The sequence below is a fragment of the Ammospiza nelsoni genome, chromosome 1 (assembly GCF_027579445.1).
Source record: "Ammospiza nelsoni isolate bAmmNel1 chromosome 1, bAmmNel1.pri, whole genome shotgun sequence".
Taxonomy (NCBI): domain Eukaryota; kingdom Metazoa; phylum Chordata; class Aves; order Passeriformes; family Passerellidae; genus Ammospiza; species Ammospiza nelsoni.
In genome coordinates this window covers 16662731-16688481 of record NC_080633.1, presented here as the reverse complement: position 1 = coordinate 16688481, position 25751 = coordinate 16662731, and the positions used below count along the sequence as shown (strand labels likewise).

The window sequence follows — 25751 nt, the reverse complement described above, 5'->3', positions numbered from 1 at the left end:
AAAAAGCACTCTTTCTTCATTTGATTTATTACAACAAAAATCAAATGGAATCTCTAGGCATTCCTTAGATCAGACATATGCAATTTGTTATAAAAAGTCTAGTTATCACACTTTTGCACTACACTCTGTTGATGTAACTGTAAAATCAACTCAACCATGTTATTACTTGTTGTATATTACCCAAAATCTCACAGTGATCACACTAGTAGGTGGCTGATTTTTAGTGCTGGAGAGTGACAAAACTGTTTATTAAAAACTCAATTTAATGTTCCCTTGGATATGAGCTATATAAAAACACAGCTACTCAACAGTTCCTAACAGTCCCTGATAGAGGGTCATATTTCTCTGCTCTGCTGCTTTCAGAATGGAGGAAATTTTACTAATGAAGAACCAGCCTATGTGTTACTGCCAAAGAAACAATAATCAATGAGACATTGCTCACTCCTAGTGATGGTTACTTATTACTCATTGGTACTCCAATTGTTACCTTTGAAAAGGTAACATAATGCACTTTCTCTCATTTTTGGAGACTAAAGCAAGGCATTTTGGTTATACAATAAATGCTGTGAGGAAGCCATGGCAGTGACAGATAATAGAATAACAGAAAGCTGACTAAGAATAATATGTTGAGTCCTCTGAAGCTATGTTTGCATTCATCCTTGGACTACAGAGGTCCACTGCATCCATTGCATCTACCTTTATTACTAGTTGTCCATTTACTTTTTCTAATGCAGTAGGTGGTTTTGTTTCTTTCCACTTTCATTGTCTGTCTTCATTGACCTCAGGTATTTATTCTGTTCTTTTGGGGTTTTTTCCCCACAAAGATATATTGATCGATCACTAAGAGTAGAATATCAACATACTTCTTTTGAGTTTTAGTACAGCTTGACTGCCACATTCAGACTTGTAACCATGGTAGCTGTATTTTAATGTCATCTCCCCTTGGTTTAGGAAAGCTCTGAACACAATCTCCTAAAGCATCCTTATATCCAAGTTGAGATATCCTGTTGCCCTGGTTTGAAAAGTGGGCTACAGACAGGTGGAAAAATGGAGCATGTTCAAAGGGAAGGGGTTATTGGTCTGTGCTCTATGACTCATTATAAGGGGACTTCCCTGGGACACACTCTGTTTCACATCCATACCAATGACACAGACTGGGCCCTTACAAAGCTTGCTCATGGCAAGATAAGTGATACAAGGGACTTGCTCAAGGGCAGGACTTCCATCCAGAGAGCTCCAGGCATAGGCTGGCAGAATTTAGAGAAATTTGATGAGGACAAAGTTCTGCATTACAGGCTGGGCACTGACTGGCTGGATGACAAGGACCTTGGGGCACAGGTGGGCAGAGCTAAGCACGAGTCCCCAGCGCTCGCTGGCAGCAGTGAAGGGTAACAGGAGACTGGGCTGGACCAGCAAGAGCCTGGCCCATGGACAGAGGGGAATGATTCTTCCCCTTCACTCAGCACTTGTCAGTCCCTTGTGAGGAATACTCTGTCCACAACAAGCCCTGCACTAAAATACTGTTGGATAAACTGGATCAAAGACATCAGAGGGCCTTGAAGATGGTCAGGAGCTGAACCACATGACCTGCAAGAGAGACTGAGGGAACTGGGCTTGCCTGGCCTGGGGAAGAGAGGTCCTGGGGGGACCCACCAGCACCCTTCTGACACTCACTGAAAAGATGGAAACCACCTCTTTACTGAGGTGTGAGATAAGACAGGGAAAACATGATGGGAATACAGGTTCCTAAAACTGCTGCCATCAGCAACCTGCTCAGAACCTGGTGTTGATCTCACTCAGTGGGAGGCTGGACCAGATGAATTCCTGAGATTCTTTCCAATCTAAATGACTTTCTGGTAAGCATTGTGCTAATCAGCATTGTGCTAATCAGCAGGTCTCTGTTTTACCAGGTCAAAAATAAATAAAACAACTTACCAACCAAAACAACAAGTCTGTATTTCTCATTAGGTTGTCGTCTATATTTTGCAACTTCTTCATAGGTTGGGATATCTGCTGTATCATACTGGTCACTCTTCTTGCACTCATACATGGACTTGTTTGTTTTTTTATCTTTTCTGCTAAGACGAAAGCTTCTTCTAAAACCAGCTGCAGTAAGAACAGGGTTTTTTCAAAGTAAGAAAATAAGTCTTCTTAAAACATTTGACAACAGTCTCTTCCAAACATTCATGGATTGGAGCATGGAATAAAATGTGTATTATATGTTTAATAAGCCAGGTCATTAGAATGACATTTCCCATGTTTTTAAACTATATCAGGTACCTATTTAAACTGCAAAATTAAGATTACCAATAAAACAGAACCTTTGCAACAACAAACTGCAAAACAGAATTGCTATTAAAATTGTTAATAAATTGTTAATATATTTATTTAGGCAATTTGAGTATCTTATAAATTGATATAAATACACAAGGCAATTCATGCAAGCTGGAGTCTCATACTACATCTAATGCACGTCTATTAAATCACTATGGCACACAGACATCAAATACAACATAGGATAGAAACACATCTGGTAGTTGAAAGGGTTAATGAGAATAACTCCTGGAACAATTCTCTTGTGCTTAGCTCCATGCTGATAGTATATTTAAAAACTGCATTAAACCTTTCCTGAGTTCATTTAATAGTCAATCCAAGCACTCACAATTAAATTACAATTAGAAACATCTTAGACAATACAGTATCCATATTATGAAATTAAAAGTTAATATTGCTATTAATCTATATTTATAATTGCATCAACTGTGTGATATCTATTGTGCTTTCTAGAGAAGACTTGAAATTTCACATAGCTTTTAAGTACTCTCAAAGGAGAGAATCATTGGCATTTTCAAACAGAACAGCACAAAAACCTGTTTTACACTACATGTTAAAAACTAATTTTGTCCTCTGTTAATGACTACCTTAGAGTTTTTCAAATAAATCCTTTATATTGCATTAGATTAAATTTTACTGGTATCTCTACAACACCGCTTTTGTTCTATAAGAAAGTACAGGAAAGACTGTGAAGACTGCAAAGCTGATTTCACTGTCTGGTGGTAGTAGAGTAAAACACAAGCTATACTTTAAATACTAGAAAAGTTGTTGGTGTTTTTCCCCAGAACACTTCATGGGACAGTAAGTGGTGACCCCAGATTTTCAGCAAAATGTTCTCATATTCTTATAACAGCACTTATGTTTAGGTGTTTGAGAAGCAGTCATATTATAATTTCTTCTTCAAAGGTAATACTGTGCAAGTTCAAGATCCAGTTCTGCAAATATTTAGCACCCGATCTGAAGAGAAATGCTACAAGGCTTAGTTATAGGCTTAGCACTTTGCACACATACAGTTTCATTGAGTATAAATTGTCATAGAACCTGGACCACAGAGGATGTTAACCAAGTTAGTTAATTGATGTGAACCCCTATACCTATGGGAATCTACAACACAAGCACACACACAAAAGGTGAAGAAAAATTTCTTTGAGAATACCATGATGTCAACCCATTTATATTCAAAATATGAATAAGTAAACTGAAAATCTATGACAAAGGAGAAGAACTAGCACCCACAGAAAGGGCAGATGATATTTTTAAGAAGTACAATATAGTCCAGACTAAGTAGGAGGCGGGCTGACATAGAAAAAGATGAAATTATGAGATATGAAAACATAATGAAATAGACTGGGTTACGTTATTTTATTATTGAAATAATGCTGACATTGAAGTGAATGCTGTCAGAAACAGAAATGCTTTATTGGAGAGCTGACACCCCCACAAGAGGGCCTGGGAGATCTTGCCTGCCCTATGGTGAAGTCCATCACGACACAAGGATGTTCTCTTGATCACAACTATGCCTAAGTGTACAGACAGCTATATAAAGAAAGGTTAAAAGTAGCTTTAGCAATACAGACTACAGACACATGAAGTGAGTTACAAGTTTCCTGAGGCCTCATCTAAAATGCTCCTGATTAAAAAAACCCAAACACCAAAAAAATGTTGACCAAACCCTGAAAATTATTCTGTTTGTTGCATTTTTTTTCCTTTATAATCATTTTATGGAAAAACAAAAAAGAGAGAAAAAATAAAGAATAATTCTTTACCATAGACTACTAAATGGTTTACAAAATTAAGAGCTTTGTTACAAGATCAAGAATCCATGTATCTGGAAAAGGTAAAAAAGTAAGAATAATGATCAAATGAAGCTATGCCAGTGGTTTCCATTCCAGTTTGGTGTTAACCTTACAATCAACAACAGCTCCATGCGCCTGATTATCTGTTTCAAAATGCCACTAGAACATCTTCTCAACCTCCACTTAAATGGTGAACTGTGCAATCTTTAGGAAAAGTATTTTTTCTGCAAAATCTTCCTATGACTTCAATCCCCACTTTTAGGTTTTGGTAAGAACATTTTTAACTTGTTCCTCTTCTCTCCAACCAATTTATTCAGATCTCATTAGCAAACTATCAGGTGATAGATTATTCAAGAATTTTAATTTCTTTCACTCCTTGAAAAAAGGAGAAAATCTTTCAGCTCTGTCTTCAGGCTGATTTGTCCCTTGTCACTTTTACAGGCTCCACAGGAAACATAATAAAGACTCAGGTGATATGATTCCATTGCTAGCATGCATTTCCTTGAAAAAAATATTTGATATTTCTGCCCCTGAAACTCATTGGTAAAATGAAAATAGTAATATTGTCCTGTGTATTAAGAAAGCTCAACAAGAAGTTCAAAAAGAACTTAGACACTACTAATTAATCTTAACACTACTAATTAAAAAGAACAAATGTGAAAAAACCATAGAAACCAGAGTAAGGCTGACCTCTCTGTAGTGTGCTGGTGAAGATGCTCTGTAAAACTACTGACTATTAAAAGTTTGTGGCATGCTGTTTGCTTCACCACTTTATGACTATTTTCAATTTTAAAGTTTAAATTTTAAACTGTTCCTCAAAGTCCATCTGAATAGCCTGCACAGAATCTCAGCAAAGTTTGCTTTAAATAGCATTCAAACCCAAGGAAAACACAGAGTTCCAAGAGGAAGGATGTTTCAAATAAATCCAAGACTTCTATGATACTGCTGCTGCATTCCTGAAAGCATCTTCATCACTCATCATCTGCCATATATGTCCTCTCATGTATGGCAAAAGTTTACTGTGACCTAGAAGCTGTTTTACAGAAATGCTAATAAATATTTCCTATTGAATGTCTGCATTTGTAATTGCATTTTACGTTTTATGTTATGGGAACTATGACTGCACAAAAATACTAAACTGAACTGAAACAATATTGTACTTTGAAGGAATAAAAACATTTGTGAAAAGGCAAAAGATATTCTACTAATGTTTGCATATTTTACAGTTTTGAAAACATAATTCATATATTTAAATTAACAATAGAGCATCATTACAGTGATGATTACTACAGAGAACCAAACCCAATACTAATATCCAGCAGAAAAGGTTTCTATAAAATGATTCATGTTAAAAGTAAATTTCTATAAAGAACAAAAGGAAAATGCATTGCTTGCCTAGAATATTTGATAATATAAACCTTGATAAATATGAAAGGAGCTGCAGCCTACTCTGTCTGTGGAATATGGGTATCAGCAGAGATTAACCTTAGTTGCCAAGTATGCAGACTATAAAATAAAAGGGGAAAATTCTATCACTAAAGCGACATAATCTCCTGAACACTGAGAAGCTTGCACCAGCTCACTGGTTACAGCTACACGTCTAGGAGCTTACTGAACATGCAAACCCATAAACTGCTGCTGGAATGTAACAGATTTGGTGAAATAAGAGCAGGCTCTGGAAAGAAAATATTAAGAACAAATGTTCTCAAACTACTGATGTCTTTAAAACTTATACTTTTCAATATGAAATAAAAAATCATTACTAATAAACTTACTTCAGACCCAACAAGCAAAGAGAAATCACTTAGATCTCTGAGAATAAAAAAAACACCTTAGCAGAAAAATTTGATTATTCTTTTAACGATTAGCAGCATACATTTCTTCAACTCAGAACAACATCCTTCCACTTACACAGAGAAATCCACTGGGGCCTCACACAGAATCCAAACTGAAAACACACAATGTGTGAACCTGCCTGCCTTGCAATATTTTAAAAGGATGATAATGCAAATTGTTGTGCTTATTTACATTTAATGACATAATTCTGAAGAAGTAGATTGCAACTATGTTGTGTAAATTTCAGTCCAAATATACTAAAAAAACCAGAAAGTTAATTTCTCAAATTCAGACAGACTACACTAACAGGAAATAACAACATATAAATTCATGCATGCTTCATAAATTCACAAGGAAGACTCCAGAATGCTATAAAGCACTTACATGAGCTTTTGTTACTTTTCATTCACTAAAATCAGTGCTTAAGTAAGTGTTTAAATTACATAAGTTCTTCACTGAATTTAATTTCATCTTAGAGTAAACAACTTCTATTTAATTGTAAATGCATTTAAGAGCTCCCTTTGTATTCATATTACTGACAAAAGTAAGCTTGGTACCATGGTCATTATCTAGGTTTGTATGAACATAATATTTTTACTAGATATTTCTGGGTATTATTTTTCCCCCAAAATATTGGTATTCTTTTTACATTGGCCTGTATACTGAGGATTTCTATTGTTACACAGGAACTGCACAGAGCAGACTTCTTACACTGTTTTCTTCTGGACTGATTCCCAGCTTGCACATTTAGACAGGGTTAGTAAAAATTTAGATTATGTCTGGATTTTAAAGACGAAATTGAGAATAGTAAACAGATGATATTCATCTATATTTATGTATGTTCATAAAGGTTCAAGCAATGTAACCAGAATTTAAGCTTGGCAAAGGCAAACTCCTAACATTTTCCTCAGCAATTCCTCAGGAAATTACAGCAGAAACATATGATACCATACTGTGGCTTAAATATTAGAATTCGGTGAAAAATCATAAAATTTATCTGAGTCACTTTAGAGGAGAGGGTTCAAATTAATAGCAGTATAGCCTTGGACATAAAAGATTTGTTCCAAAATGGTTCAGAGATTCTTTCTTCTGAAGACTCTCCTCCTTTGCTCCTCATGACTACCTTGCATGTGTGTGAAGTACAAATCCTTTCAGAGAGGGTCGGGTGTTCAGAGAGTAATCTGGTTCACAGATTGAAGTGCCAGAGCCCTATATATGGTTTGTGAAACAAGGAGACACTGGAGTACACGAGACAGTCTGAATTACAAATCACTGTGTCCTGTTACTGCATGCAAAAGAATGGTAACATCAACTGTCAAAAGCCTACCTGCTTGTTCTTATTATAGGAAAGTTTTAAATGAATGATTCTTAGTGAAGAGTTCCAAGGAATCTCTAATTTCTAAACCAAAAAGCTACTTATTTTATTCACAATCAGTGAAAATACCTGTGTCCTTACCCCAAAACCAGTCCTAACATTAGTTTTTCTGCCTCCTGACTCTCCTCTCTGACATCTCACTCCAAAACCACACACCCAGCATGAGATGGCTGAAGGTACCACTTCTGGACTGCTGACAACATTCCATGACATGGAAGCTCTCAAAAAAGAAACCATTGCCTGAACTGTACTTAGTAATTCTGAATAATTTTTGTAAAGTTTTGCCTAAGTAAACTACAATGCATCTTGATATTTTGTTCTTTTCCTCTGGGACAACAATCTTCTTCCTCAAGAGGCCTCCTTCCTAAAATGGCCATGTCTTTTTGGTAATTATGGACTAAAAAGTTTCAGTGAAAAAGGCTACAGTACTAGAAAAGGTGGATTTTGTTTTGTTACCTTCATTCTCAAATAAAGCAGCAGCCTACTAAGATCTGATTGCAAAACCATGATAGTGTCACCCTAAGAATTCATGCAGTATGTATACATACAGAAAGAAAATACTGGGGGGGGGGGGTATTGTTCATATTTAAAAGAAATTATTTGATGAGGAAAATGAATTTCATCTGGAATCACATCCAAATTATCATTTTCCAAACATCCCAAATATTTCAATACAATTACAATTCAACATGAACTTAGTTGATTACTTAACAAAGGTAAGAAGTGCATTTTCAGCATGATCAGATACTCACAAGTTCCACAAGCACAGAATGGAATTATACCACACTGAGGTTTTCTAAACAGGTCAGAGTTCTTTCAATTATATACTTTTCTGCACCTGATGTAGTTTATATACCACATTTAAAACAACTCCAATTTACAGTATTGGTCTACGATGTTTCAGTGAGCCCACTGGCTTGGAAATACTAAAGTACTTTGACAAGTTTCTCCCCACTTCTCTTGTAGTAGAAGGATGAAAGTCTTGGGAAAAGGGCTGGTTGCCACAAAATCTGCTCCAGCCAGCCTTCAGCTGGCAGGAATTCTGGACAGTTTCAACTAAAATATTTTTACACAGGTTTCAAAATGGCACAAATTAAAAAGTTGAAACATATCATGGAACATTCACCTTTTTTAAATGTTACTTTTGTTCGAAATTTGGAATCTTGAAAATGAAGCCAAAGGACTCTTGCCCCTCCTCTTCCCCGTTCCCCGCAATGATACATTGAGCTCAGACCAGCTTTAAAGCTAAATTTAAGCTACTGAGTTATTATGACTGATATTTTGTAATGTGGAAAAAGAATTGGTGCCTGCAAATTTGCTCTGTATTCTTACTGAATCCAAAATGGTTAGATAGACATGTACAAAGAAAAAACGTGTAGACAAAACTTGAAAAAACCTTGAGAGTGTCTTTAAATAATTTTTCATGATACAGTAACCTTTTTGCTTCATTAAACACATAGCTTGCTTCATGTACTTTAAAAATTTTGACTTGAAGTTCAAACCAGTATTTTATTAGCCTATGTTTAACCAGGTAAAGGCATACTCTATATAAACCCTTTATGTCAAATCCAATGAGCCATGTTTAAAACCTTAATATTCATGCATTTGTCATGCAGAGTAAGGACATTTGTATGCAGATTACCCCCAAAAGCAAAGTGGACACAGTAGCTCCAGGGAAAAGAAGCTGAAAGAAAGGAACAAAATTGTCTTTTGTAACCAATTGCTCACCTAGATAGGATCCACTGTTGTGACCAGCACATTCAGCATCTTCTGGACGAAGGGTAAAAGCATACAGAATAAGAGCCAAGAAATAAAGCAGAAAAGTTAGAAGCCCAGCAAAAAATACAGAAGAAATTATTTTTAAAATGACAACTGTACAAAGCACAGCATTAAAAAGCCTTCAGTAAGCCATTTTCTTAAAAACATAAAACAATCTTTATTGTTTTATATTTTAGCTGGAGATATTCTTGGATTTTGCAGCATGCACACTGATCTTTTTACCTTTTCAAGCAAAAGTTGTGATGACAACAAACATTCTAAAAAAAATTCTAACACTGTATTATTCATGTTTTATCAGTTAATAGAAAATATGCCACTTAAAAGAAAGCAAAATTATTTGATGTAAATCAAGCTTTTTTGTAAACTATACATTATCAAACTTTAGCTTTATGTTTTGGCTCACTGGATTAGACAGAAAGGTTTTTGATCAAAAACACATTCTCTCATTTAATATAAAATAGCTATAATGTATATTTTTACATGCCAGAGGCCCTTTGATCAAAAATATGAGCTACAATTTCTAATGCTTTTATAAACAAAAGTTTCTTAAGTAAAAAAAAAAAAAAAAAAACAAACCAAACAAAAAACCACAAGAGATCAGCTGCTATTACTTTAACATATGCTGCAAACATAACAGTAACCAGCTACAGTCAGAGGGAAACTCAAAAGGAAAACAGTAAGGATGACACCACACAGATGAACCTTCTACCATCCCAGAGAAATAGTCTGTCAGTATTAGTTAGAAGCTCAGGACCTCTCATGGCCATGTAATTAACTCAGAACCATCTCTCTCCATCCCAGCCCATACAAGTGCTGCCAGTATTATTCTATCATACTGCTTTTCTATACATATCTTGCAGAAGTTCAAGAGAAAGCAGTTTAAAACAACAGTTCCAATTACTGATCATTCAATGAAGCAACTAGGAATATTCTGGTATTTTTATCTACTTTAAAACACGATTCAATGTATTTGGTGGCAATATAAAAACATCACATGTATAACATCTAGAAACACTGGACTATATTCAATTTAATTCTAAACACATGTTCTCTAAATAAAATTATTGGGCTATTCAGGGAAACTTTTATACATGTACCTTCAATTTCCTCTGAGAAGCACAAAGGAGAAATAGAAAAGGAAATCATTAAATGGAGTGAAAACATAACTTAAGAAAGAAAAGTTAAATCGAAGAAGAAAAATGCACCTACCACACTCAACCGCTTCCTCATCTTAGAACAGCCAAAAAGACAAAGTATTATTGTTTAATACTTCATACATAGGAAAAAATTCAGGTATGTAAGCTACTCTCAAATTCTCTTGACAGCACCTATTATATTGAGGCATATACCAACATACCAGTAGTGAGTTTAACTACACTCAGAAAAGGATGTAAAAAATTGAAGGCATTGAAATACTATGTGCACTTTAAATTCCTGTATGTGATTCTTCCACTATTCATTTGGTAGAAATGACCTTACCCCGCTGTCATGGAAGATCTCTTTGGTATTGAATGCAAAGTTTGTTAGTTCCAATTTATCAGTCTTAACCTAGAATTTCTAAGAATCACTACCAGGAACATATCTCAGTATTTTTCTGCACTTACAGTAAGAGCTGGGACTGCCCTTTGTGATGGATTTTGAAAAGGTTTTTTGGCTGTGGTTTTTTTTCCTATTTTTTTTTGAATGCTTACAATTGCAGCTGAAAACAAGCTGAAAGATTCACATACTCTTGTTTTCTTTGACATTATCCTAATATAATAGATACACATAAGACTTTCTCCTTACCTATAGTAAATCAATAAATTTGTGCTGCCTTGATAGTAGAGAACATACATTTTTGTAATCATCTTTGGGGTTATACAGAAAAGCAAGATAAATACAATGAATTTTTGTTTACAAAGATATTATATACTAAGGTTAAGATTTATAGAGAGATTTAGCAATCTACCTCTCATTCAAATTTCCTTTAGAATGTGGATAAACGGGGCTAAAATGTAACTGTTTCAAAGACTTTCTATGAAACATGTATTTTCTCTGTGAAAAATTATTCAAGAGCTATTTTACAATCTTTTATGCATAACTAATGTACAAAACAAAGGCTAGGTCAAAATTGTCCAGCATATATGACCACATGGAAGAGCTTTTCATTTCATGTCATGAAATGGACATGAGTCTCTCGTGCCACAGGAAAAATACTGTTTTGAACAATCATTTCTTGGTACCATTTTTCTTGAGGACTTACATTTTAAAATATTAATTTGGAAGACTTTTCTGAATCTTTAAATAAAGTTTATTTCTACGGTCAAGGTGACCATATGGTTTAAGTTGCTGGGAAGTCCTCTAAGGTGAACACTCCTTGGTTGACCCCATCTGGTGCCTTAAAAGATTGTAGACAGTTCTATGAGTTGAACGTGAAAGCATTGGATGCATTTTTCTCTCTTGAGCTTAAAAGCTCCCAGTTCTTGACAAATGGCCTAAAGCTGTATCTAGAATGGCAGGCTGGCTTCCAGGTACTAACTCTCTTCTCGTTCTCTGTGATGTATGACAAATTTTTCTGTATTTCTATTTCTATGACTTTGAATAGACTGCAGTGTATCTCCTGAAAACAAGTCACTAATGCTCAACACCAATTCATAGAAATAGATCTTAAAAGTTTCTTGAATTGAACAAAGTTTTCTGACATAACTAATGAGTGCATTTTAAAACACTGTTTGCTATTTTAACACTGGCAGCAGTTAAGCCCTCATTTATGAACATGAAAACCCAGACCAGGAGCAAAGGAGGTTGGTATGCACACAGGGACAGAGGTGTGTACTCGCTCAACCCTGACCACTGCAGACCTCTCAGGAGTCCTGCAGGTGTGGTACATGGTGGAGTTACAGCATCAGGGCTGAGAACACTGAAAGGAATCCAGGCTTCTGGGCTACCCTGCCAGTGAAGGGAACATGCTTATCCATAAATGAAAGACATTAGGATTCCCATGTGAGCCAGCTGAACCCAGAAAGCACAAGCCAAAACATCTACAAGTGAGGTTTAATGCTGATAAAGGCATTCTGGACTTCCTGTGTTTTGTTAAAAATCTTCCTTCTTAATACTGCTCTTAACTTTCTTGGGCTACTCTTAAGGTTGAAAATAACAGTATGTAATTAAAAGATCTTGGAAATCACTGGGTTTTCATAGCCTAATGCAGCTATAAACAGTCATCATCATGTAGCTCCCAGTTTAAACTTGACAAGGACCTTTAGCAGCACTATTGCCTGTCCCTAGTAAAGTCAGAGGTTACTTGCCAGGGAACTTTGTATTGTGATTTACTACTAAATACAGCTCTGTGCATCTGAAGCAGCTGTATGCATGAACCAAGTGTGTGCCCAAAGTTCCAGAGTTTTGAGACATGAAAAACTGGGGCCAATACAGTTTCACTAAATGGAAGTGGGCTGAGAAAGGAAAGGTCTTCAGCTGGAAGGGACAAGTTAAAGACTAAAATAGGTCAAAGCCTAAAGAGGAGAAAATCTGATGGGAAGTAGGAAAACAAAAGCAATGAGAAAATGAATAAAAACCCCAAACCCAAACCATAAGGCAACATGGAACAAATAAAACACTGAGAAAAGAAGAAATACAATCAATTAAATGTATTGTGGTAAGAAAGGAGAGGAAGTTCCAAAGAAAATAGTCGTGAAACAGGTTTATGAAATGACAACAAAGCTGTAACAAGACAAATGGGAAAAAAGAAATAGGAAACACAAGCACAATGAAAGCTTAGGTGGTTTTATTCATTTTAGAAAGATTTCAGCATAGCCAATAATGCTAAACTATAACAATGAAAACCAGTATCATATACACTGCATTTTTGTATGTATTTTAACTGAAATGTAATCAAAATTTGGTTTTTGAGGGCCTCACCTAAATTATACTACTTAGGAAGCTCAAAACCAGGGCCACTTCCAGGAACATTCTTAACTCTTTGGAACAGCCCAGCATCAGATTAAGATTTTTTCCTTTTGTTGACTTTCTTAAAAATACTTCCACCAAGCAATTTTACTTAAATGTTTCTCAGTCTAAAATTTGATCCAGCAGCTCTGTTCTACTTTCTTATCACAAACAAGTTGCATTATGCCTTAAGCTATACTTTACTTTAGTAAGAAATTGTGATGTACAACAGTCAGCATTACAGTGAATATATTAAACACTCTTGATTTTTTAGTGATGAATTGCCCCACATAGTAATCAACATTTCTACTTGCAGGGTTTTATGCTCTGGAGTTTTGTAGATTGAATGATAAATTATGTTCATTCAATAGGAATTTTAAGATGATCAAATTTAATTCTCTTATAAAACAATCAGATAACAGTATCTCTATGAAGATAATTTGGAAAATCAAGAAGGATAGTCTTGCAGTGAAGGACAGATCCATTTCCAGTTCTGTCTCATGTGAACTTGACTCAAATGTCATCCAGCTTCAGGTTTTCTTAATTTCTCTGGGGTAGCAGGAAGTTAAGATTTGTAAGGACAGGAGACTTCTGAACAAAAATGCTAATGTGCTAATTTAACTCTATAGGTCTGGTTTATTTTTTGTTTGTACTTGTAACTACCTGCAGGTGGGCAATCAAGTTTCAAATATGAACACAGAAAAATACTGAGAAGAAAGGCAGAGTTAAGACTGTGCAGCAATTATAACAAGCGCAAAGAATCCTACTATACATTTATCCTAAATGTTCGGTCTTCAAATACAAGTAGTACAAAGCATTTATTCTTTTAGCCTGTTTAAATTTTTTTGTTGGCAGAACACAATCTTCAATTCAAGACACTCAACTATGGGTAAACTAGGTTAGATCTTGTTTGAATGAACACCATTTGGCTGCAGTTAAGTCTTTCCTCTTGTTCACACAATGCCAATCACATCTCATAAATCAAAACTGAAAGTAAAATGGGTTTTAAGCCTTAGAAAAACTATATGATGATGGCTTTATCACAGTAAGTATTTACATTTAGCATTAAGTACACAGAACAAATGTATTTTTATGGAAAAGACATCTCTGAACAAATCTGTCATATATGCTACATACATATATTAAACTGTACACACAGGATATGGGTATACACATATACATATGAACAGGGCACAAGTTGACAGAGCTCACAGGCCACACTAGTATAAAATATAAAGTTACCAGTAATTTTCATCAGAGACAACACATACATAATGTAAGAATAAACACAGTAACCACTGTGAAAGCAAAATTATGTTGAAGGAGTATAATTTCTTGCCTGATTATTGCAGTTTATAACAACTGCAGAATAGTAAGTTATTTGGTTGTTATTCAAAGAATCTTTTTCCTCAATGAAACAAGTTATCACTTTTGCATACAAATTAAAGTAAGTTACACATGCAAGAATGACCAAACCTGTTGGCAATATCTATTGCAGTCAGAGCATGAGTACTCTTTGTATGGAAGTTAACAGAGTGGGAGCTATTAAACAAATACTTGTTCCCTGTACAAAGTCTCATGTCACTCCAATTTAGCCAGCATGCAGCAACAGGAGAACTCACAGAGGCAGCTCTGGCTGACAAGCTGTCCAAGCTAAGATGATCACCTAAAGCCAGGAATGCTGTTAGGTATTACTGAGGAATATCAGGTGAGTAGGTTTCTGTGGAGCTGCTGTTCAGCAGTGGCTCACAAGCTCAGACACACAAAAGCCAATTGCATGTAGGCAGACACATCTACAGAACCTCCCTCTGTATCCCAGAGAGTTCCCTCACACTCACTCAGGTATGTGGCTCATTCACCATCCCAGCACATGCAAGGTTAGTCCTACTCACACAATCTCATGCAACTCTGTTCCTTTACTTTCATTCCATTTTCCTACTTTTTTCCTATGCTGCTTGTTCTTACAATTTTTCCCCAGTATCATTTCCCCACAGTATTAATGTACAAGACTGCTTTTTGCTGAAAAGTCATTGCTGTTAAGTATGGAAAAAATGATGAAAATACTTCAGTAGTTTGTTATTCCTCCATCACTTCTGCACTAACCCTAAGCCTGGGAATTACACCTAACAGCCACTTATCTCATGCATCAAATATTACTATTGAACTTACTGAGGTTTTTCTACCAACAACAGCAAAACAAATCAGCTCAGAGCTCGTCAGTAATTTTTGCATTCACTGTTTCAAAGACTTTAACAATAGTATTTTATTTAAACAGAATCAACAGGCAACTGAACCATTGCACAAATAGTGACTACAGCAATGCTCCTACATAATACTGTTAATTGCATCAATCTAAGAATTTCAAAGCCCATTCTCTGTGGGGTTTTGCTTAATGGGGTTTATGGGCAGCTTTTGTCCATGTGTTCCTTCACTGCCCTTGTTGCAACACTTTCTCCTTTTCTTCACCCTCAATATAAAATTTTACTTCCTCTCTTTTCTCTTTATATTTTCCCTTTATATTTTTATTCCTACTTATTCTATATCTTCCTCTTGTCAGTGCAGGCTCCACCTACATTGTCAGTTTCCTTCAACTTCAGTCCCAGATACCATCAAAATGTGCATCTTCTCCATTTGCACATAAGAAAGTGTGATTTCAATATGGAGTGTACACTGCTCTGCCCCCTCCTCCAGTGTACACATGACATGAGAAATCCTTTTCACTTTAAGGGGTACAATGTGAGAATGATTCTGTTTTATCTTTCAAGAAATGAGGTAAATGCTGGGAAAGGCAGGTGTATTTACACATAGACACAATGGAACAGTTCACTTGGCTAATAAAGTGAAAATAAGAATTGGCATTTCCATTAAAAACCAATCCTTTTAATAACTTAGAACTAGATTGGCTTTGTTTATTTCAGTGCGAATAATTCTTGCAGAAAATGTTTTGTAGAAAGTATTTTTCACTCTTTCCTCAATATGGGTATGCATATGATCATCACAAAAAAAGCCCACTTTTATTTTGCTTCCAAATGTATGATACACAAATATGTGGAAAGATTAGCAACTACATACATTGTTTTGCTGAAAAGTGTGAAAAACTCAAAATAGGAAACAGAAAGAAGGCTTCCCAGAAGTAATCCAACCTATCTGCTTTCCAGTTTTGAAACAACTTAATTATCAAAGCAAAAACAGTTGTTGACTGTTTCAGAGAGCTCTCTGTATAGATAAATATAAAAGTCCTTTCCAGTTCCAGGACTGACTTGAGAAGAAAGAAAAAAAAAGAAGTTATAGGACACCTCTTGCATATTATATGATTTTAACTGATTTTTAGATTAATTTTCAAGTAGAAGGACACTACCACCCTGGAATCCCATCTAAGAAACCAGAGCTGACTGACATTTTTTGGGCATTCAAGAAATCTGAGTATTTTTCCTCAATTCTCCCTATTAAAAACAAAGGCATGTATCACGGTTTTTCCTCATTACAAAACATGGGATTTATGGAATGAGTTGACTGAACAGAGCAGACCAACAACCGTGGCTACATACCCAGTGTCAAGAAAGCTTCCTAGTACAACTCTCAGTCCTGTCAGGAAAGGGACTTCTCTTAGCAGCTCTCCTGAAGTCAACAAATTTTCATCTTATTTGGAAGCCAAAATAATATCAACTGGCAAATGACCCTTTTTTCCTCCAAACTGCTAAGAAAATTCAGGTCACATGACTGGACAGGAACCACTGCACCACTGCAACAGCAACCAGCCTCTCAATATACAGCAAATTCAGGATGACCTACAGAACATGTCTCCCCACATGATTATCCTTCCATGAATTGGAAAACCCTATATTAGGATGAAGGATTAAAAAAAAAACCCTGAAGAAATCAAGCATTATCAATTTCCCACCTTCATGTGTGGGCTAAAAAGAAAAAAGAAAAAAGAAAAAAAAATTAACCCAGCAGTTCTCTCCAACTTTCTGTTCTCTGTGCCACCTTCCCTACATGTTTCTGGTGCTGTCAGAATGCTGTTTGTTCAACTGAGCAATGCGTGATTTTCCAGCATCTCCCAGTTTTGGCAAGATGATTGCTGTGCACAAATACAGGCATGGCCTCCATACCTCACAGCTTCACTGCTATGCTTGGTAACACAAAAAAAGCTAATAAACTTTAGAAAGATCACAAAGGTGCAGAGTTTCTCAGCAGAATCTTCTTGAAAATCCAGGCAAGTAGGTTTTCCTGAGAGCAATTTGAGCAACATCCTAGGCACAATGTTTTTTTCTACTGTTAAATTCTGATCTTTAAAATGTCTTCTCTACAAAGAATCTGAATTCCCTCCCAACACTAAAAACATGTTTAGTCTTTGAACAAAGGGATAAGTCTACTCAGAGAAGCATTTTCCCTATTCCCATGAAAATCTGGCAGATATTGCAGCAGATTGTCTTTAAGAAAAAAGGAAGAGAGAGAATGACAAACCTACATTACTCTGCAGTCTTTCCTCCTTCAAGAGGCACCACTACCTTGTAATTAGCTGAGACTTGCTTTGTTCAAAGAAATTCCAAGAGAGAACAGTAATAGGCATACTGCTTGACCCTCATGCTCTGTCATATTTTAAAGGTAAGGGGAGGAAGGCAGGAACTCTTCTCCCTGTTCAAGCTATTTAAGGCAGTCAGTGGAAAAAGCAGAGACAACAGTAGGCATTGTACTCTGGGTCTTCTTTGGGTTGTAATTTTGGCAACTCCCAATCAAGTTCAGGCTGCCTATTTGGATGGGTGAGATGCATCTTGTAAAACCTTTCACTTGAAGGTCACTAGAAAGATGCAGTCCATTATAAAAGGGTTCATGCGGTGTTGCTGCAGCAGCTGATTTACCTCTTCAAAAGCACCAGTGCCACCTTATTGGAAGGCTCTTGTTGAGTGTATTATCCAGATTCAAGAACAGTGGGCAGAGAGAAATAGCTATACCCTGGGATCAGACACTTTTCCAAAACTGGGGTAGAGCAACTTGACCTAGAACCTAGAAAAACAACAGATTTACTACAACCTGGAGAAGCTCCTCTTGTTTCTAAGATCTATGTAAATAGAAAAGCTACAGTGCAATTGTAATGTCTGTTACTGCAATTACAGGGCTAGTCAAGGGCTTTGGAGTTAACAATAGCATTAGGGCACACAATCAAACAGCGAAATTGAATGAAAGATAGAAAATATAGATTATCAGAAAAATGACTGTTATTGTCAAGCTTCAGAACACAACAACCATAGCAAGAAGTTAGGACAATTGCAACAGAAACCTTGGTGAGGAGTTTTAAAGTTAAAAGCATTTAGTTTGGAATTTAGCGTGCCAGCCACTATCTGCCATAGTATCCACATTTTTTCTTTCATTGTTGGATAATGAAAGGTGGCTGGAAATATTAGACCACTTTCTGAATACTTCTAGTTGAACTCACAATCATGTTTGTATTTAAAATTTAGATCCCGCTGTAGCATGATAGTTTCTTACATTGCTCACTTTCTTATGAGCCTGTACAACTGAAAGAAATAACAGGTCAAGTAAAATATGCAATAATACTTAAAACAGATGTTGATGTAAATTCCAGTGAAGAAAAATATTTTTTTCAATGTATGTGCTTTCTTAGATGTTATTTTTCCTATATTGTGCAATTACCATATTTAAAAACAGATATTAAGGATGAGTTTGTTTAAAAAGCAGAAAGAAGTGATTCTGTGAATGAGTATCAATGAACAGAATGTTCTGACTTTTAAAAAATTCTACTACTTCATGGGACACAAAAAATTATCAGCTATATGGGGGAGAGAGGGGGAGACTATCAGACCTTCCATCTTACTCTATAAATGTCACTGTGTTGATGCAGTCCAAATTATATAAACTATTGAGCCAATTCTGTACTGTTTCAACAGGAAAAGAATACTCTTCAACCTTTGAAATATTACATATCAAAATATTAATTGGGTTCAGTACTTCAAAAACAAAGTCAGAGGTCTGAGAATGTTTCTAGCTTCTTTTAAAGCTTTTAATGACATTATTTATATTTATTTTCCTACTGATGCAAAGGGATCAAGAGGCTGTTCTGCCTGGGAGAAATGCATCCTATAGGTGAAACAAACTGCTATTTTATAAGGTTAGAGATGTGGAGTGTTATTTCTATTCCAGGTTAACAGACTTACATGATTTTCTGTTGGAAATTTTCAGTGGCTGAACCTGCACTTCTGGTCTTCTTAATGCAAATCTCCTATAAAATGGGAGGTGGTGGGGAAAAGACACAAGCTCCTCAGTTTTCACTGCAAATTTGGGATTAATAAACACTTAATATCATAAGACTATTGCAAAATATACAGAAGATTTTGTAAGAAATTAACTTAAAACAATGCAATCTATTCACAATCTAAAAAAGTTAAATCTTCCCTAAACTTTTTGTAAGCTGTCCAAAACCTGCTGCAGTTCTTATTCCTGCATAATACATCAGTGTGAATGCAGATACTGATGTGCTATTTTCCATATGTTTTTTCTTTCAGTCTGGATCAGTGTAATCCTATCAGTTTTTGTCATTATTAATTCTAGCCAGAGAAATAAGGAAGTCCAGAGTATGTCAGCAACATGTTTCCAAGTTAGTTGTCCTGCTGCAAATGCACATTCATTGTACCCTTGTAATCTATGAGCACTACACATGCCAACTATGCTAACTTAACAACTCACCAATAAGTCTCTTCTCTTACTGCAAAAAATAATGGAATTATGCTTCTCAGCAGCTCACCTCTCCTGGAAATGCTTTGAAGGGATCAAGCCTGCTCTGGGATTGGCATCACCTTCATGTTTGGCTTGCCACCAGGTTGCATCATCCTGGCTCATGATCTGAAGGATATCTCCTTTTCTGAAAGCAAGTCCAGCTTCTTTACAAGGAATTGCTTTATCTTCATTAGGATCATAGTCAAATAAGGCTCTGATAAACATCTGGAACAAACAGTGTTTGATCTTTAGAATCAAATATTAAATACAATCCAAAGGTATCTTCCTCTTCTGTTTCTACTGTTCAAAACCACTGAACTAAATAATGTAGATATTTACTGCTGCAAAACATCCTTATGGATGTCTAGCATTGGAAGTTCATATGGGAATGTTCAACTCATTGCTTCTGCAACTGCAGACTCAGTGGAGCAAAGGCTCAGTGACTCAAGGCAAGCAGGACCTGGCAGGTACACAGTGTGCCCATATGAGGAACAGAGGAGAAGACACTGTTGAACCAAGATGCCATCAAGTGTCTTCTAACTATGAACGATGGAAGGAGTACTTGGAACCAAGCCAGTCCTTGCAGAAGGTGGAAGATTACCTGTCAACTATACAGCTGAGAGTTCAGGCTCAAGAACCATGTTACAGCCACTCATAAATTCTGTGTATTGAAGTGTACAGTGTGCTGTCATGTACAGTACTGTCACATTACAGAAGTTGAGTCCACAGGTGTAAATCACTTTATTGGTTGTGTCATCCAAACAAAAAATGCATATCCTCAGCATAACAGTTACTGCCATGGCTTCTGAAATAGTCTTGCTTACCTTGCCTTCCTTCACTGGCATTTCTTCCTTCACACTGGGTATAATTTTAAATGTAATGGCTCCTTGAGATTGAGCCTGGTGAACAATTGAAAAGAAAATGCACTCAGAATTAAGCTGATATTTCAAAGAAATCTTAGAAAATAAAGAAATTCAAATTAATTTAAAAGAATATAATGAGTCTATCCTCTCCCAAGCATGATCTCTGGAGTCTGACAGTTTCACTTTCCCAAACTTTGCATAACAAAACTTAAAATACTTGGGTTTATTTGCTTCTTGGGGGGGGGGGGGGGGGGGCAGATGGACTGTTAAAAACTGTGACCTGCATGGTTCAGAGGTCCCATTTCTGTACTGAAGGCAGGAGAGAATGCTACAGCTTAAATGTATGCATATTAGAAGCAACTGCTGGACTCCTGGCACAGTTTGGACATCCCTGGAAAAATCAAACTAACATTTCATTTTTCAGAAAAAAAATTATAGAAAAATTCGAACAGGCTTGTGCCATATTTATCATGCAGAGCTATTAGGGGTGGGATTTATTCGCTTGGCAACTTTAAGAAAGTAGAAAAGCAAAACATATTTGAATAGACGACGTGTAGTCAATGGAAAAAAAGCCCTGTGCTATAAATCTTAAAACAAGTTAGCCATCAGCAACCACCTCATCCATTCATCTTTCCCTATATCCCACTTAAAGTGTGTCTGGCTGCATTTTACTTATTAACCACAGTATATTCCCACTGCCTCAGTGACATTTTGCTATTGAAGGAAGTGCTAATCAGTTGGAGGCTCTGCTACTATTGCATGCAGCCGACAAGTTTCATAAAACCAGCAGAGTGAGCAGGCAGCCAACGATTTCAGCAAAATGGAAACAGGCCTGTCCAGTACCAAGCGAGACATTCTCCCGCCGCGCGTCTGCGATCCGAGGCTCACTGCTTGACAGGCAGCAGCCAGCGGCTCACTGCACCCGCCGCAGGACTGGAATCAATAATTCTGTTACTTCTGAAACAAGCTCTAACTAGCTTTTGATGTTTATATGGTACCTCAAAAAGGTAAATGGGGAAATTGTTCACACCTTTTCTAGCGGTGTTTTGTTTCTAGACATTTTAAATTATTAATTTTTGAAGGAAACTATGGTTCCGTAGGGAACGTGAAACCATGAAGAAAGAATGAGTATCAGCAGGCTAGCACTTGAATGATCTTGGTTCCTGAACCAAAACTGTGACACAGCTGCTCAATTCAGCAGGACAGCAAGGTATTTATGTGTATAGAAAACACTTCAGCATGAACAATGGAGCTATCATGACCCTCATCAATGTCTTTGATGTAAAAATATGAAATATTTCTGAAAAAGTCTAAATTACTTAATTTGCAATGGTGTTTCAATAATGAGAAATCAGGCTGGCTTTAGAGACTGTGCAGTTTACAAAAATGTAGACAGAATAATATATATGGCTATATACTGTAAACCAATGTCATATAAAATCTTGTATGTTCTACAGTCTGTCTAGTAACTGTATTATTAATTAATTGTCACATGGAGTGACAATGATTATTAATGAGTTATTAGCGAATACACTTAAAATAGTTCAAATTCAACACATCATGGTGGGCCTTAAAAACTATAGATTATGAACTGAAGTCTGCAACATTCTGCAACATATTTATGGCAATATTACAGTCTTTAACTCTTCACAAGTAATCTATAATTGCATGGAAAATCACTCTATGAGAAATGACAGATTTTTAAATGATAGCACTGGAAAAAAAACCATTATAGTAGAATACATTTTTTTTCTAAGAAATACAGTAGAAATCATAAGTCTCATTACTTTTTCTTAACTCTCCTAAATTAATTTTAAAATGTTTGGTATTTACCAAAATATGTATTATTTCTTCAGGCTTTTTATCATCTACAGGAATCCCATTGACTTCCCTCAGTTCATCACCAACATGAATAAGCCCTACAGAAGAAAAAAAAGAAGTTGTGAAACTGTAGCTATGTATTACAAAAAAACTGCCATTAACATTCAGCTTGTTTCTCCCTTGTTCATATAGGTTAAGCTCCAATTTTCATACACTTTAAGCTCTAAAATAAAAACAGGAATATATGGTGAACATAATAGCTAACTGCCCTCTCAGACAAATTTGATAAGGTGGTTGGTTAACTCACCTCCCTGTCTTTCTCCTAAAAATTAATACCACCTTCTCTACAACTTTTCCAGACTTTCATGCAGATGTCTGAAAAATATCTATGCCAATTCTTTTTCTACTCTATTTCTACTCTACTACTTTCCTACTGCTACAGGTACAAGTAATGCAAAGAGCACTAAGGCTGGGAATGCTAATTTGTGGCACAAATGTTTGCTAATCTTATCTATCTATCTATCTATCTATCTATATCTATCTATCTATCTATCTATCTATCTATCTATCTATCTATCTATCTATCTATCTATTTTTATCTAGATTTACTCCATTACTGCATCTAAGGGTGAAACACAGCTGTCCTAAATTTTCTTCAGTGAAAAGAGACACCTTAATGCATGATTTGGGACTTCTTGCTTAAGTTTTTGCAGACACTGAGCATCCCAAACTAAACAAGGATGTGCTGTAATTTTGAGAACTACCAGCTGAAATGCCAAATGGATGGCCTAATATTTAATTATGTCAGCACCCCAAGTTCCCCCATCAGCAGGCTGGCATATGTCATCATGGAATGATTCCTGCAGCATCTGACACAGGGACAGGAGTAGGACTTTATGATCTTGGTGGGTCCATTCTAACTCAGCATATTCTATGATTTATAAACAGATGCTATCAACTGGAAACAAGTCATTATATACATATACACACACACACACACACACATATATATATATATATATGTATATATATATATAAACCCCTCTGTATGCACTAACTCAAAGACTCAAAGATACCTTGCTGCAACTGCATTGGGAAAAAAAATCAGCATACTTTCAGCAGTATTGAAATATCACTTTGGAAATCTGTTCAGAGCCTAAATATTTCGGTTTGTGATAGTGATGTATTTAATTTCTACAAAATATGCTATTTTATCTCATCTTGTTCTGAGCTTTTGAATGGCTAATGCCAAACTGCAACACCTTACCACTTCTATCTGCAGCTCCTCCACGCATTATCCTGGCCACCACAATTGCACCAGTATGTTCATCCCTTTTAATAGTAGCTCCCTTGGGTAAAAAAAGAAAAAGAAAAAATAAAGTTATTTGGTTTATCTCAGCATAATTTTAATATACTACACTAAAAAACATTTGCTACATCAAACTGCAAAAAGCTGATGTATTAATATGTGATGAAACCAGAAATGATACTTGCTTATGAAAAGAATATACAAAATATGTTGCTCTATTTCTGTCCTCTTAAAATGGGTCTTCTTTTTCAATCAGAAGTAACTCATGCATTCTGTGAATACACAGGTTTAAAGAAAAAAGGACAATGATGGAAAAAGTTTGCTTTTCAATTTAATGGCAACTGCAACATAGCTTACTTGAGACTGCTACTAAAATTGAACTAAACTACTGCTTCAAATTGATAATTTCAAATTGATAAATTGTTGTTCCTACATTAAAATAGGCCATACTCAATACTACAGGTACAGAAGGTATATCATTGTTCATAATTGTTGCACTTTATGCTCAGAACTCACTGTGTAGCTTTTTCCTTTACAGTGTTATCAATAAACAAACACACATTTGAGAAGTGCCCTGAATGTTGGGGCTCACCTTGAACACTCACAGGACAGAAATGCAGAGGAAGGGACATTTCCTGAGTTAATCATGCCTGTTTTCGTACATTACACACAGACAGCACAGGGCACTGAGGTGAAATGACAGTGTAGTTAAATTTCCAGTGAACAGCTGTCTGGATGAGAAAAATGCCTTTGTAACAAGAACTGCAAGGGTGCACTGCAAAGAGGCACAAGGTGATGGGGAAGCAGCAGGCAGCAGTGCCAAGTGAGAAGGGACACGGAGCTGCAGAGCTGCTGCCTCAGGTGCAGTGCCAGTCCTTTCAGGCAGAACTGGGGGAGCCAGGAAGGAAATGCTGGCCCTGTTCTGGGAGACAGAACTACAATGGGGATTTTAACTAGGTAAGTCATACTGCATAATCAGCCCCAAAAAGGTTACTTGATCCAGTATTTTTAAAAAACAACAGGGGAAAAAAACCTCATGCCTCGTCCATCAAGTTTTTAACTGCACATGGTTACTTTCTCATATTAATCTAATTAGTTACCTGCAATAGCTCTAACTTTGTTAATCAACAGAGATATTAAGGACTCTGTCAGGCAAGTCAACTCTCTGAAAATTTCCATATTTGCAATTAGTGAATGAACAGTATTACTTCACCTCTGAGTGCTAAGTGTATTCTGCCATCACTGGTTAAAATTTCCTTCCATCAAAGAAGTGTTGTGCTTGGAGTAAGGTACATAAGTACTCTTTATGGAAGTTCTTTGAATAATTTAAAAGCTTTTATAGCTACATTGCTATATCTGTTTATTCTAAACATGAACATCATATTTATCACTACTTCAATTTTTAAGTGCTTCATGAACATAAAGCTGAAAATGGTACAAGCAACAGAGTTGGGATTTTCCTACAGTTAGCAATTTCACTGACTGTAAATCAACTTGCTTCCCTCTACCTCTAAGATGGAAATACAGCACAAGTCACAAAGACAAAAACTGGAAGACTAATTTATATTTTATATGCAAGTTGCATTTATTGCAAATAGAATAAAATTAAAATAGTCACCATTCACTTCGGCTGAAACTTCAACAGCAGCCAGCATCCAAAGCAAAACTGATGTGCTATGTTTGTGCATTTCATTTACATTCTAAATTTATTAGTATGAAATTCTATCTATAAGTAAACTAATTCTGCAATTTGCCAGCCTTATTCTTACGTATTGTTTATTATGCAATTATATCACCATGCACTTGTTTGCATTACAGTTTCAAATTAGTCTGAGAGTTTCAAAAAAACAGATTTAGCTGCAGTTAATCTCGCTTAAATAACTCATTACTAGACTTCTGTGCAAAAAGAATTGCATACCATTAGGAAAACATTAAACAGCCTTAAGCCCCCTAACTTATATCTCAATATTAAGTTC

General features: G+C 36.0%; 1 protein-coding gene across 1 annotated transcript in view; it reads right to left on the bottom strand.

Moving 5' to 3' along the window:
* Window positions 1-25751, bottom strand: part of MPP7 (MAGUK p55 scaffold protein 7) — a 146704-nt gene that overhangs the window by 13578 nt on the left and 107375 nt on the right. The window contains exons 9-14 of the mRNA XM_059481294.1: window positions 23734-23815; window positions 22479-22564; window positions 20607-20681; window positions 19811-20007; window positions 19224-19288; window positions 1936-2106 (exon numbers count right to left, since the gene is read on the bottom strand). Coding sequence (XP_059337277.1) covers window positions 1936-2106; window positions 19224-19288; window positions 19811-20007; window positions 20607-20681; window positions 22479-22564; window positions 23734-23815 — 676 coding nt within the window. The remainder of the gene's footprint in view (window positions 1-1935; window positions 2107-19223; window positions 19289-19810; window positions 20008-20606; window positions 20682-22478; window positions 22565-23733; window positions 23816-25751) is intronic.